The sequence below is a fragment of the Ornithodoros turicata genome, chromosome 5 (genome assembly GCF_037126465.1).
Source record: "Ornithodoros turicata isolate Travis chromosome 5, ASM3712646v1, whole genome shotgun sequence".
NCBI lineage: Eukaryota > Metazoa > Arthropoda > Arachnida > Ixodida > Argasidae > Ornithodoros > Ornithodoros turicata.
This window is the reverse complement of record NC_088205.1, coordinates 43619144-43634032: the sequence shown is the minus strand read 5'-3', so window position 1 is coordinate 43634032 and position 14889 is coordinate 43619144. Positions and strand designations below refer to the sequence as shown.

Genomic DNA, 14889 nt, shown 5'->3' with positions numbered 1-14889 from the left:
TTTTAAAATCCAGGCATGTACATGATGGTATTGCAAAGTTCACAGTGTGACACACAGTAGGATCACTTGACTTGACTGAGAAGTTCCCATCCATGAGCACCTTCACGTCATTTTGCATGTAATCTTCAGCTGTCAGCATCCGGTTCATGATATGTGTTGCAACTTTTGGTGGTCTGTTATGGAGGAACTCTGGAACATGCTCATGGTAGAGGTGATACTTGGATGATCGCTTTCGGTTTTCTGTTTGGTATTTTTCCTTCCTTTGGGGAAAAAGTCTCTCACTAGCATGCACAAAAGTCCGTAGAGGCTCCTTTTCCCATGGCCAGACTTTTTTAGATGTTCCTTAAGAAGACTGTTTTGAGCCTCAATCCCGTTATTGGTTGTGATTACAGTATCAAAGGCAAGTCGATGGAGCCTCACCCACTTTTCCGATACTGGTAGCCATTCGGTTTCAATGTACCTTCTAAACTTGTGGTTTGTCCAGTAGCACGAAGAAGATAAATACTTGTACGCTTTCTCAAACTCCTCTCGAGTCGTTGCATGTGCAAGCTTTCTCAAATGAGAAAGTGCTCCCTCACGGTTGATGACACCATTCTCTTTCCGCCGCAGCCATCTGTCCCATGCCTGTTCACGGTGGAAATCACAGAGCATAACTGCACTTTTTGGGAACACTGAGTTGATGGCAGAAATTTCTGCATCACTGTAGTCCACCATCCAGTATTGTGGGGAAAACATTGGGCACCATTGCTTGAATACCTGCAACGCTTCAGCAATGCAAGCACTTGTTTCAAACTGCACCATGAAGGCACCTGCTATCATGTAGCTGATAGCTGTCTTGACGACAATGAAAAAAAGAGGGAGAAGGTAGTCCATTGTTTTGTTTGTTGCATCAAGGCAGACCACGCTTGAGCCATACTTTTCAAGCAAGCCTGCCATGAATGGCGACTGGTAACAGAATAATAAAGTAGTCTCGAATACTTTTTGGAGTGTGATTTCAACATTGTCCTGATAGGATCCTTGGATGGTGGAGGTTTCCTCTCCCTGAAACTCTAGGTCAATTTTCTCTGTTGAGCTTCTGGAAGGGCTTTTCCTTCCAACTGATTCAGTGTTTTCATTTAGAATTTGCATAGCCTCCTGTTTTTTGTTCTGCCAAGAGTTCTGCTGGTGTGGTTGAACATAATCAAGTTTTTGATAAGGTCGAAACAATACCCTTAATTCACTCTCTGATTCCCTCAATGCATTGACAAACTGAGTGACATTTTCTTGGTCTATGTTGCTTGCTCTGTTTTCTCGAAGGGTTGTTTGAATATAGTTTGCAATGTCCTGTTTGGTGGGAAAAAATGCTCTGCAATCACTGCTTGGTTTAGGTTTGCCAGCAAAAAGAACATCTTCAACATAGTACTTGATGCATGTCTGTGCATAAGTAACAGATGTCACCCCTTCACTTGCAAGGTCTTTAACTCGTTGAATAACTCTTCGATCAACTGTCTGACCCAAAGTTATAAACTCGTCAAATTCGTGGTTGGTGTGCTGGCTCATCCTTGTCATGGTGAAGTACATTCTTTTTTTCGATGCTAGAGGACGTTGTGTTGACAGAGCATCAGAAAGCCCTGCAAGTGCATCTTGCTTTGCTACCCGTATTGCATACTGGCTCATGTGTGCTGTGATATTTACCTGTGTGATAGATATGAAAAGGGAAGACTGCATTAGAACTATGGAGAGCGGTGATCTGCAGGATGCTGTTTCACATAACAGATGTGCGTTTCATGCAGCAATTGAACCTCTGTATGCAATAAGAGGATAAGTAGGAAAACTCCCAATTGAGAAAACCTTGAGCAAAGGTTTGGTAAGGCTAGTACAGCGTTTTTTTTAAATAATGCCAATGAAAAATGCCTAGGCATAGAGATATATATGTACTGTACATGCGTCTGCTGTTGATATTTTTTCGTGGTATACAGATTAACAGAAAAGAAACAAAATCCACGAGCATGACCTACCCCCTTTTTCAATATAACACTGTGTGCACAGTGAAAAAAAAAACACATAAATAATAATAAAATGATTTTTTTTTTTTTTTCACAAATCATTTGATGACTCACCAATGGGGATGCTAGAATATCTGGGATCAAATCACCTGTGTGTATATCACGATCAAGCTCATTTTGCTGCTGAATGAGCACTCTTGAAAACAATTACCCAAGTGACCATCATAATATGACAGAGAATCAGACTTGTACAAAATACTGTGCAAAAGTATTTAAAATAAGATACTAAATACTCTACGTAAAAAGTATTTAAAATCGAGTACAAAATACTCAAAACTGAAAGTAATTTGAGTAGAGTACTAAATACTCTGAGAAGTATTTAAGATACCCTTTAAAGTAATTTAGTATTAGCAGTAAGTGAAACGCGTATTCTGAACGTTGCCTTACAAATCAGAGGAATAAACTTCATCAACCATGCTTAAGCATATCCTTCATTTGCAAGGTCTTGATGTCAAGTAATGTTTGGTGAACTTCGGTGAACCCAAGTAATCTTTGTTGATATGTTCTGACCCAAAACTTCGTAATCCCTCCTGTATGCTCTTTCGGGTCTTTCAACATCTCTCACGTGTTTATTGCTTTCGTGACTAAGGAAATAAATGCCGGGATTTTGTACCTGATCCCCTGGTGATTCACCTTGCAATATGAATAGGAACGGTTTTCTGACGAAGTTCGCTATTGACAAGCAAGCCCAAGCGTGGGACCAGCCTATTGTACAGGATGATAAAGGACAGATTCCCGAATTCACGAAAAAAAGAAACAAAGATAGGGGGTTAAATTCCAGTGAGCTGAAAATTTCGGCACGGCGGGAACTGTGCTGGATTTGGCTTGACGAGGAAGGAAAGTATTTTGAGTACTGAGTAGCAAATACCGAAAAAAAGTATTTTAAATACATTGAAAATACTTGGTGGAAAGAGTATTGAGTAGAGTACCAAAATACCCGAATAAGTATTTAAAATACTGTATTTTGAGTACGTACTCAAGATACGTACAAGTCTGCAGAGAATGCACACACTTCCCTGATAACAACAGTATGAACACAATCATGTGAGCTAGAAAAAAACATGTCTCTCCAGTCCAGTGGAAGTCATGGTTAAAGGGACCGAAAAGTGAATATAAACCTATCGAAACTTTATGTTCAGTGAAAAGCTTGAACCTTCTAAAGTTCAAATGTCAAAGAACTCCGCTGAAATCGCTGTAGTTTTTTTTAAATCGAATTTTCGATGATTGCATGTCTAGGTACCTAGTAGGAAACCGGCAGTCTCTCAACAATGGCATAACACCGCGCCATCTGTCGTGGATGCATGTAATACGCGCGCTTCCACTCGCTAATCCGGTGAAAACGAAAGTGGCTGTGAGCGTCTGCAACCACTTTCTACGTCGAAAATGTCGAGTCTCCCGAACCTGAGTGCGCTAGAACTCCGCATTCTAGAACTATCGCGTGCACAGAACTTCTGTTCGTACGATAGCATGCCGGAAAGTGTGTACGTCGCAGCAGAAGATTCATCATCCTCAGATATATCGGAGTCACCGCCGTCCTCACCAGGATCTGATCGTGCCGGGAACGCGGACTGGTTAGTGAAATTTATATGTATTAGGGAGAAGCACTTGTTTAAGGTGAAACAAGCGCTATTTTTTCGTTGTGCAGGTGTTCTTGCGGGAAGTGCAAACCGATGGATACCGCTGACGAGTGTTTGTGCTGCCGGGAGGTAGAGAACGTCTGTAAAAAGCAGACGGTCAACTGCATTACAGACAACGAATATTTCGAGATACTCTGCCTCGACACCGAAGTTCTGCGAGTGTCTTTTACGTACATCCGAGATACTGAAGAGTATGGCAACATACGTGACATCGCCGTGAACAAGTGAGTGTTTACGCGCTACTTGAACGGCAAACTGACTGGAAAAACCTTATTTCTGCAGGAAATTCCGTTATATCGCCTATCGGCAATTCACAAGGTGGATATGGGGTGGTCTGGGAAAGCACCATAGGAAGATTCTTCCTGCCTGCGTGGTGCATGCCATTAGGGATGCTTTTCCATCAGATGTGTATAAGGGCTTTGAACCTGCACACTTGTAAAAATGTATATTGATGCCTGCAAATTTTCATTTCATTTCATTTCATTTCTAGTCCCACAATATTGTAATTATTATGTTTGTGCATGGATGCCTGGGAGCATATCTATTTGTACATACTCATGTCTTGTATATATGGAGAGTAAATAAAATAATTTTTATCATTGTACTTCACCTGAACTGTGTTTATAATTTTTTATACACTAGAGATTGACCAGGTTTGCAAATGCTAATTAACGGTTGAAAACACTTAACTTGATTTCACTGAAAGGAGCACTTGTAACTGATCTATTATCATATGACCAACTAACATTTGTAAAGAAAGTCCTTAGTGCTGACTTAAATGGTACAGCACCTCTTCATCTCAGTTCACAGTTAACCATGCAGCGTCGGTGTGGGCAAGAGTACTCCAAAATGGCTACATAATTTATTATGCAGTAACAGGCTCACAACAACACTACACTACACTACACTACACTACACTACACTACAACACTACAACAAAACTACTGTGAACAGTCTCTGTGAATGAGAATGACTGTACCCACGTATTCTTTTTTTCATATAAGTTCTCGGTGACTGTGACCGAGATACTTTTGTAAAGAAATTTTGACAGTCCTCCAAATAGAAACTGGCTTCAGTGTACGCAACAGACTTCGCGGAACAATTAATTGAAATATAATAAAACAGCCGAAACAACCTTTTTTCACAACTCTGTATTTTTCTTTTTTAATGTCCAGCAATTTAGGAGACAGAGTAGGACTTTCTGCTCTCTGATGTTTTCATGTACTTCATAGAGCTGTAAAACCTGAAAAAAAAATAGGTAAGATACAGAATGGAAGTATAGACAGTTTTGCCTTTCACTTTTGAGCTTAACAAGAAAGTTACATTTTACCATATATGTGCTTTTGTATTCTCCTAAGGGTACAGGAATAATAATGGAGCACATAGATGAAGCTGAGAGCTGTTCTTCGAGAGTGTGCTAATTGTGACAAAAGAAATATACGATGAAAGTTGTACAGAAACAGCAAATGTCTGCTGACAAAAGTTTTAGAAATCTGGATATTACTACCTCATGTAGTTTCCGTCCAAAAGTAGGACTACTCGACATTCTTCAGTCGCAGCACGGTGCAGAGGTGGAAGTTGTAGCTAGAAAAAGATTTGGCATGTTCACAAGGTCATTAGTGCACACCAACATACATCACAACATAGACAACATGATGGCTGCAAACTCACAATTATTCAACAGCACAAGAAACGGAAAGCATGAGTAAAAAAAGATAGCGTCCATGCATCACGTGTAGAACCACATAATCTCAGTGAAGGTAGAATCGGGAGAGCGATAAATGACTTGCGTCCGAAATTGGGTAACTTGGCATAGTTAGGACCAAGGATATGGGCTGCTCCAATACACACTCTGTTTCTATAGTACCCTTTCAATTGTCTCGCATGTATTTTTCTGCTGCATCGAGCGAAAGAGCATCAAGGTACCTAGATTCACTCTACATTCAGAATTGCAATAAATATTATGGGGCTCTACCCCATCTCTTGAGGTAATGTGCTGAAATGGAGTAATGCGTTGCCTCAGAGCGATGACGGAAATCCTATGGCGTCCAAAAGCATTAGAAGTGCTTTGACAATTTGTGTGGGGCCAGTGAATAGTACTGCAAGGCATATTTCCTTAAGCTTGACGTGCAGAAGCTGCATACGTGTATCAGTGCATAATTGATGTTAAGATACAGAAACTATAAAGCTACGACCTTAGGGTGTTTGTATGTCAAATGAAGTCCATTGGTAGCAGCCCAAAATTCACATATGAGGTCCTTACCAACAATATGCATATTAGAAGTGTCCTTGTTTAAGAAAAAGGGTTCTGCTGCAATTGTCCCCCTCTGTGCCCTGGACTACGCCATTCTCTTCATGATCCGTGGTTAGGGTCCTGTTATGCACCTGTGCGAAGACTTGCAACTGAAACACAAGGAAAAAAAAGAGAAAAAATACTGGAATTACAATGTGAAAGCATGATATAAAGAAGAGTGCAGCTAGAGCCACATAGCGCGGACAATGACAGTGATATTGTAACATGCTGTGGTACGTAAGTGGTTGCAAAGTTTTCCATTAGTCTTGCCATGGTCACTTGACAGTTGGTTAAAAGTAGAAAAGCTTTTGATGCATGACACCAATCTCCTTTTTCATTCTCCCAAGGAACCTACCTCCCCTCACTGTACAAAGAGTTGCGTGGCATGATGATGCCACAGACGGACACTTACAAAACATATGAGCAAATCTGTCTGTGCAGTCCTGTACTTCTCATACTATAGCGTACAACGAAGTCAAGACAATAAGTCACATTGCAGTATAGTTAACTTCAATGAACAAAAACCTCAGATAAGGAGTCGCATCACTTTATATGAGTACAAAGTTCTGCTGGCCACCTTATCATCACTGGCGTCACGTAACAGTATTTACATATTCATGGATCAGGAAGCATTAGGTGCACCTTCATGCACTTTGTGAGTATGGAGATGGGACGTAGGTTGTGGAACACACTCTCATGGAGAAATGATTAAGATTTCAAAGAAAAGCAAGTAAAACAATATCAAAGAAGTCTATTCTATAACAGGCAAATAAACAGAAAGCAAGAAAAAGCGCATGCACTGCAAATTCAGGGAACAATCAGGTTGAACCCTAACATATCAGGCTCCAGTTATTGCGTGCACCTGGAGGATGACACCTACATTCTGGGCTACAGGCTCATATTCTGGGCTATAGGTTTTCAACATGCCACTTGATTATTATGCCACAAATTCAAAAAGAACTGTTACATAATCCGGTGAAGGCAGATCATGTCTATTTAAAGGGGCACTAAAATGCAAAAAGAACTCTTTACATGAAAGTACGTGTTCGGATTATAGTATAATTACGGCCTGACTTTTTAGGGTTAAACCCGTATCCGCCCGATATTTACCCCCCGAACAAAATCTGTAAAATTCGGGTTTAACCCGAATCTACCCGAAAACATCCAGGTCACGTGGCACACTCATAAGCGTGCATTAAAATAAAGTTTGATAACATTGCTAAACATTAGTTCCATGTTAAGACAAATTTTTATTTGAAAAAAAAAGATCACCCGAATTCCTGACGACAGAATATGTCGTAACGGGATTTAACCCGAATACACCCGAATTTTCAAATAAAAAATATCACCCGATAATTACCCCCCGAATTTGGCCAAAAATAAAACCCGAAAAAGTCAGGCCCTAAGTATAATACAATCGAAATTAGCTCACAAAGCACCACTATTTGAAGAAAAACGCAATGTAAACAGTCTTTGGCAGCAATGAGCACGATTGAAGAGGGGCAGCAACGATTGGCAGCATCCAATGAGACAGTAGGAAAAGCCTTTCGTGTTTCTGTGGATTTGGAATGGGGCTGGCCGTAGTACGTACACCATATATGTGCGACATGATGTGTGTTGGTCACATCACTTTTTCAATACAGATTTACTGAATCGTTGCCCACAACAGTTATCACAAATGTTCCACTGACAACAATTATATTCACGTCCTTCGCACTATTGTTTTTCACAGTTATTGCTCTATAGCATAGCATGTGCGGCAGACATTCACTGCATTCGTGCCGAAGCAAGGAGCCTGTATAGTTCTGACTGCACCTTTGTAATGGAATCAATGTACATATTGAGTTACGATGTCATGTGGAAAGTTAGCATGTTAGCAGTTACGATGTCAAAGTCTGTCTGGGGCACGATAAAGCTGAAGACCCCCCCCCCCCCCCCCCAGTACTTAACCCAGCGTGCCCTTCCGATGTGAAGACCGGTGAAAAAGCAGTTGACAGAGACAAACCGTTTCCGGTGCCAATTTATCTGTGTGAATTGCAGTAGTTGGTCACATGACTCCAGTGTGCTACAAAGAGAACAAAGTGGTGCTTTTTTATAACACAGTCCTTTCCTATTATTCTTTCAGTAGCTTATAGGAGCCACTGGAGCCAACTGACTTAGGTGCGGGTGCCAAATATGCCGGCTGTTGATTTATTGTGCACCGTGCTGTCCAGATGTACCATCCTGTGCCGCCTTAGGGAAGGTACCCAGGGCTGCTGCCCCTCTACCCCCCCCCCCCCCCATGAAACGGCTCTGACTGCATGTAACGCAATGTAAAGTTAACTTGTTTTTTGCATTTTAGTGCTCCTTTAACACCCTATCCAAAGTAATTGGTACTTCCCTTCATTCATCTTTGGAGGCTTTGACGGAGTTTTGGTAGAGCGGGCTATCCAAAGCAGCTCCCAGGTCAGGACTGCAGTTGCAGGTGGCCTCATGAGAGCTATAGTGCAAGGTGAAGGCAACAGTGCTCAACAGGAAGTTATGCAAGGAGGGTAAAGCAACATTACATCACTCTGTTGGAAAGCGAAGCATCCTTCTCGCAATCAGGACCTCTTTCGATTCGCGTGGGTAAGCTGCAGTCATTGGCGCAGGCTCGGGACTATGGTGGGCTGCTACCATGGCACTGTATGTTGTGCTTTCACACACTGTCACAGCCCCCTTTAGAAGATTTGCCACATAATCTGTAAAGAGATAAGCAGTACAAATGCCTGTATCATAAACGGAAAGAGATTTTCATACTGTAAGTGGCCTTTGTCTTCACTCTAGAAACTACTTCTGCCCCTTTCTTTGTTTTTAGGAGCTTCCTCCTGAACATCTGTTGTCCATCCTTTCCATAAGCATACTCCCGGTCAGCATTTTCATTGAAGTGCAGGGCAGCTATTTGTGTCCTACAAGGAGTGATAGAAGAGATAAGACATTGTAAATGTGATACCTCACAAATAACCTTTTTGACAACCTATACAGTCAAGGTCAAGCACTACGTCAACCCCTTGTCTTTCTTCCCACTTCAAAGCGTGGGTACGCACCTAGCACGCATAACTTTCGGTGTGTATGCTGTGGACTTAGGAGCGAACTTCAGTATGACGGAGTGGTATGACTCGAGCCCTGATGTCTGACCCACTCTTGATAGTTGTTGAACATCCTTCAGTAGCCTTGGGTTCAGTACAATCTTCAGAAGTCTTGCATAAGCTACGGTACCTGTACATTCAGAGCATTTGTTGTCCTCGCCATGTACACTGAACATACATTATGTCTAGTACATGTGGAGTATGCTAGACTAACGCACTAAGGAAAAATGCGCTTCTCCTAATTCAAATTACCAGGCTGCAGCCACGGCCTTTCTCCAACTGTGTCATGTAAGCAGCGATGGTATGGACCTTCGTGACCGGTATGGACATTTGTAATGTGGCGTGTCATGCCTAATGAAGTAATGTTAGTGTCAGAGCTACATATCTGTTATTATCTGATTAAGTCTTACTTTTCCACATGCTCAGTAGCAGTTCTGAATTCCCCTCAGCTGTGGAATTGCACCAGTAGAGATGGTTGCAAATATGCTGCACCCATGGTTTTAAAGGAGCACCTGCACTGGTTTTGGCTGCTGTGTCCAATTTCTTCTTCAAGCCTGCATACAAAATTTAAATACATATGCCCAACAATAAAAATTCATGACATAAATTCAACGGCAGAGCACTGAAATGGTCATGATGTACAGCGTATCAGTAGCAGTGCAATCGACCCTACGGTGTGGGTTACATAATAAGCAAGTAAATATCACCTTTCACCACATGCCAGGTATCAAATCCATGCACTATGCTGGGTTCCATTTCACGCATGTGCTTTTTCACCGCAGGATGTCGATCAGTCGTAATGGATGCCACGATGATGTGATTTGATTTCAGTTCGTCCAGGCATCTCACAAATCCCACCTTTTCCATGTTTGTGCTGGAAGCAACATCTGGAGACTAGAGCAAGAAGAACACACAAAAAGAAAGAATCAAACTATGGCAGCTGGTAGGCCTTATACGAGTAATATATGTGCCAAACACTTACCTCACCAACCTGTACTTGAACGGAGCTGACGATTTTCTTTGAATGGGCTTCCATAAAAGTGTATGTCATGTACTTGGCACAGTGACCAGGAGAATCACATCTGCCATCTCCAAGGAGGTCAACAGGCTTGTCTTGAAGTGAAAGGAGCATGTGGTTGTGTTCTGCATTCCAAACCTGTAAGATTTGTGCAATATAACAGCCATTGTTGCAGAAAGCAAACTCAATACCTCCTTATACACTGAAGCACCGATGCTTGTCAGTTACTACTTATCACAATCATATGATGATAATTAATATTTTTAGATAGATTTTCAAGTATTGTGGAAGCGACTAGGAACTGGTACCTGTGATACAGCAGGCAGTAGGCAACCTTTCTGATATGTGTCGTATGCAACCTTTGAAATCATTTGTATGTTGATGGAGCTCAGCAGTCGAAGAACCTTTAGAAAGGGATGTAACGTTTTATTATGTATGCTCCCAAACATGCAAGTACACACCTTGGTGGGACTGGCTCCGTTGAACAGTATTGCACCGGAGAGCAGAACGTTTCCTGCAGCCATCCTGTTCAGTTCTGGCTGACTGTTCCAAGAGAATTTGTGGCCGCTTGCACATTCGGACACAACAGTGAGAAGTGTGCCCCGAACTGATGTGGTAACCTTGCATGACCCACTGCAACTGCGACATGCTTTGAACAATTCCAGTAGTGGGGCTTCAAAGACAATGAATTTTTGCTGTTCCACTGGACATTCAGGTGTAGTGGTGTCTCTAGAAAATTAATTGGCCATCTTTAATAATAAGTTTGCTTCAACAGAAAGTGTTCCTGTACCCTTCAAGGAAGCTATCCTCAGATGGGTAGTAGCTCTCATCAGTTTCTTCTCCCACTGTTGATGTCATACTGATGTTCTGCACCTGTCCAAAGACTCCAAAAATGTTACAAAGTCTGCAACACGTAACAAAGCTAGTGGTTCCACCTGTGGACTTGGCAGAATCTGCGAAGTGGGGGTCGACGTAATTATTGGCCCACGTGATGTCCTTTCTGGTGTCTTTGTGTCCGTGTAAGGATTGCAAAAATATTATCAATTGGATACAGACTCACCCCTATCCTACCTCTTGAGCAATCACACAGCTGTAACTGGTAGAAGCAAGAGGGGGAGACGAAGCCACAGGTAGGAATGCTGTCACTCCTGGCAAATCCGGATCATCATTTTTAGCATACCAGCTTCCAGCTATTTCTGTCATGTTAACTTGAGTGCCTGGATCACACACACAGACACAAACAAAAAGAGTAATAAGAAATGCGGATCACATTGAGCACTAATCTTGTATACACTTCTTACATGCAGACTTCATAGTGATTGGAGAGGCAGTGCTGCAGTATGCATGGTCGAACTCGACTACAGTTGTTTCCTGCAAAGTAGGAAAGTTCAAGTTTACTGAGTATATTTGGTTCTGAATTCTTGCAGCGCAGATCTAGACAAGACTTTTTTACTGCGTACTTCACAAACAGTGTCCGTCGACGTGGACAATGTGCTAGCAGCATCAGTAGTGTCATCCGATACGGTGACTTCCATGCACAAGTCCATGAAATCATTGCAGTCGACCTGAAACAGTTTTAAAACTATTTCAAAACAGAAATTTTCAAAAGATGACCAAATGGTGAGATCTCTACATACTACAAAGCAGTCCGGCGCCACTACAACATCGGAATGTCCCTGAAATTAAATTTGGTCATGTTCACAATGCCCAGTGGGTAGGATAACACAAGTTAAATGGTATACGTCATCGCTATATTATAATTTATACATGTGTGACACCTGTACATACCTGAGACGTTGTGCTGAGCCCGTCACCAAAGCGAAGCAGAATAACAGGTGACGGAACGGCAGTTTGCTTCAGACGTTTTCGCACTTCGCCAACTGCGGCATCTTCGTAGTCATCGGCAGAAAAATGGAATGAGCACACACGACACGACTGCTGTATCTCATAGCCGAGTGCTTCGAACCACTTTCGTTTTCGCGCATTGTCCTGTGGAATCTTGTGGTAGAAAACGCCCGTCGTCGAAGATGAACGATTTCCGCATCCCCGAACTCCACAACGTACACCAGGCATTCGTAAATACGTGACACAACAGTGACAGACAAGTTATTTGATTACTTTCACAGACTTTCACTTCATGCTTCGCGCTGCCAGTATGACCACCCACGGCGTAGACAATAAGCGCGATAACACAGACGGCCTTGCAGACGGCCTTGCAAACGGCACAGCGCGTCGTAGCTGAATGTTTTATTAGTATAGAAACTATGTTCTTCAAATGCGTGGAAGTGAACGTCATTTTTAAAATGACGTTTAGTTATAACGATAATGTGTATCAACTTTGTTCTCTAGAAACTAATTGTCACGTGGTACAGGTTGACCAATCCCGGCGCCCTGGACCTGAAACCCAAGTTACTCTTTTTTGCCGTTTGTTGGCAGCACCGTCCATGTTCCGGCAACCTTCAAAATATTTATACGTAAAAAATATTCCGATTTGTGAGGTAATGCTTTCTCTGTGTTATCAAACAATGATAATGTGCAGGATGGTGGGAAAAAATATGGGGGTTATTTTTCACTTTTCGGTCCCTTTAATGTCCGCATCGCAACACATATTGAGCTGAGTATGTAAAAAAGGGGCCGTATATACTGTATACTGTATACATATATATATATATATATATATATAGAACTGTACGTTCCACTGACAGGCCTGTGTTTGATGTCTCTTACTCTCCTGTAGGAGATGAATAAATTTCAACACTGTCCCAAATAATTTTCTTTAGCAGGTACATATTGGTGTTTAGATATTATTAATATAGCAAAAATACGAAATGGGGTAAGTCAACTTATCCCATTATTACATCCAGAGGTTCAATTTTTTACCGACTATTAGAGCACCAAGGCAAAATGTGCATACTAGCGTACCTTGAAGGCATAGTTGGAAGATTAATGGCGTACTTTGTGTGGCACATGCTTTATGCGTAGGGTCTGACTTTTTCAGGTCAAACCTGATTTCTCCACGAATTTTAATCACTTATTACGTAGTATCATGTATAACATACACGGTTTAGCAGCAATCTGTGTGCACGTCTCATGAAAATATTATTTGAGTGCAACAATAAACTATGCGAAGCACATTTAATGTTACATTGTGTGCTGTTTGTGACTCTAAATCGCAACGAATTCATGTGTGACCAATATGTGCACCTCTAACTATGGGCCGCTTGCTGAACCGAAAGTAAAAAAAGTAACCTGACGACACCTGATTGTATATAGCACCCTATCTCATTCCAAATTTAAAAGGGGAAAGGCATTGAACCCAAAAAAGTCAGACCCTATTTATGCATAATAAAACGCCTTTGTTTAAATAGTTCACTTGCTTTCGTACTCGTACTATCCAAGCTTGATGAGAATTAATGGTCCTTTGTTCGTAACAGTCATTCTTAGAGCCCTTTATTTGGCTTCATCTTAGGTGACAATTTCTTCTCAATTTTGGTTTTCATGCAGACCTGGCTTAGGTTTGCAAATAATGGTATCTCACCTGAAAATCAGGAAACAATTCAATTGTCTTCAGGTGCATCTTGGCAGAACACCCCTTTTTTGTTCCCTGAAGCTTTTGCTTATGTTGTTTGTAAGTACTGGGTGTCCAGTCTGTACACACGCCGGGTTGATTAGGCTGCAACAATTGAGACACAGGTTTCATTTTGCTGATTTTTATTCCACGTATGTATATTTATGTGACAAAATGTGTTGTTCAGTTTCATTTCATGCTATGGTATTCTATAGTAGTATTCATATTTTTTATCTGTAATTTCTCAATGTATCTTCCAGAAGCAGCTGCTTGTGGAAAAGTATATGGTGGACAGTACCCAATTAAAAAATATTTATCTCACATATTAGTGCACTGATATAGAGGTTTACCTGGACAAAATTTTACACTGAGCTGTTCCTCTTTGCACAGCATTTTCTTTAGAGTGGGAAATAGTACAAGTGCTTGAATTCCTGAGCACATCCTTTACAATTATGCTACAAATGACTGTAAACGTTTTGTGGGTAATATAGAGGGTTCACATGAAGGGAAAGTTGTGTCATTCTTTTTTACAGTACCTTTTTACATTATAAAGTTATCTAACATCTTACAAAATGAACCCACTTTGGTAATTATACTGCCAAGCTCACAAGGTAAAGCCCTGAAAGATGCATTATGAACCAATAAAACACCTTGGAATGGATGAATGATAAACAATAACAATTGGTTAACAGTGCACTGTACATTTTCATTTTTCTGCTCCACTTGTTCATGCTACTGCTGCTACCAGAGATGTGCTCCTTCTACTCAACTATTAAAATGTATTGCATGATGAATTAGCACTGGGAACGGGACAGAGAGAAGACACGACATGACAGATGCTAGACTTCCAACAAAAGAATTTATTGGCAACATAATACTGTCTTTTAAATATCACACGAACATGGCTAATCCACATACATGTCATCCACAGACCAATCAAGCATCATTAACCTTGTCCCACATTTTCAGTAATTTTACCTCATTATCAAACAAGGTGATAGAAGCATGGCTTACACGCTGTGGCTCGTTTTTTCTTATTTCAAATGGCTCTATTATTTCCCTGGTACACCGCTCCCAGTGCTATTTCATCGTGCAAGATTGACACCAACATGGCCAGTTTTTTACCCTGATAATAAATTTTTGTGACATAATTTTTGTGTCATTAAATATATTATTGGTTTTATAGTGGTTTTCCTTTCATTTTGATGAGCTTGCTTTATA

The 14889-nt window shown here is 41.2% G+C and overlaps 2 protein-coding genes and 1 long non-coding RNA gene across 3 annotated transcripts; 1 reads left to right on the top strand and 2 right to left on the bottom strand.

The window, feature by feature from the left end:
- Positions 1-3347: 3347 nt before the first annotated feature.
- On the top strand, positions 3348-4144 carry LOC135395606 (P2X purinoceptor 7-like). The gene is made up of 3 exons (XM_064626709.1): positions 3348-3616; positions 3691-3906; positions 3965-4144. Exons 1-3 carry the CDS (start codon positions 3429-3431, stop codon positions 4119-4121), a joined length of 561 nt encoding a protein of 186 aa, XP_064482779.1. The 5' UTR covers positions 3348-3428; the 3' UTR covers positions 4122-4144.
- Positions 4145-4829: 685 nt separating this feature from the next.
- LOC135395605 (uncharacterized) lies at positions 4830-7884 on the bottom strand. Its single transcript, XR_010423209.1, has 4 exons — positions 5946-7884; positions 5190-5266; positions 5013-5099; positions 4830-4925 (listed from the first exon to the last, which is right to left on the bottom strand). It is a non-coding gene; the product is annotated as an uncharacterized LOC135395605 (long non-coding RNA).
- A 35-nt stretch (positions 7885-7919) lies between these two features.
- LOC135395604 (uncharacterized) lies at positions 7920-12256 on the bottom strand. The gene is made up of 17 exons (XM_064626707.1): positions 11889-12256; positions 11738-11776; positions 11561-11665; positions 11402-11471; positions 11172-11317; positions 11036-11107; positions 10891-10973; positions 10562-10829; positions 10409-10504; positions 10065-10238; positions 9790-9976; positions 9493-9636; positions 9335-9433; positions 9041-9212; positions 8754-8902; positions 8522-8695; positions 7920-8454 (listed from the first exon to the last, which is right to left on the bottom strand). The coding sequence occupies exons 1-16, from the start codon at positions 12171-12173 to the stop codon at positions 8523-8525; spliced, it is 2262 nt and encodes a 753-aa protein (XP_064482777.1). The 5' UTR covers positions 12174-12256; the 3' UTR covers positions 7920-8454; position 8522.
- Positions 12257-14889: the final 2633 nt, after the last annotated feature.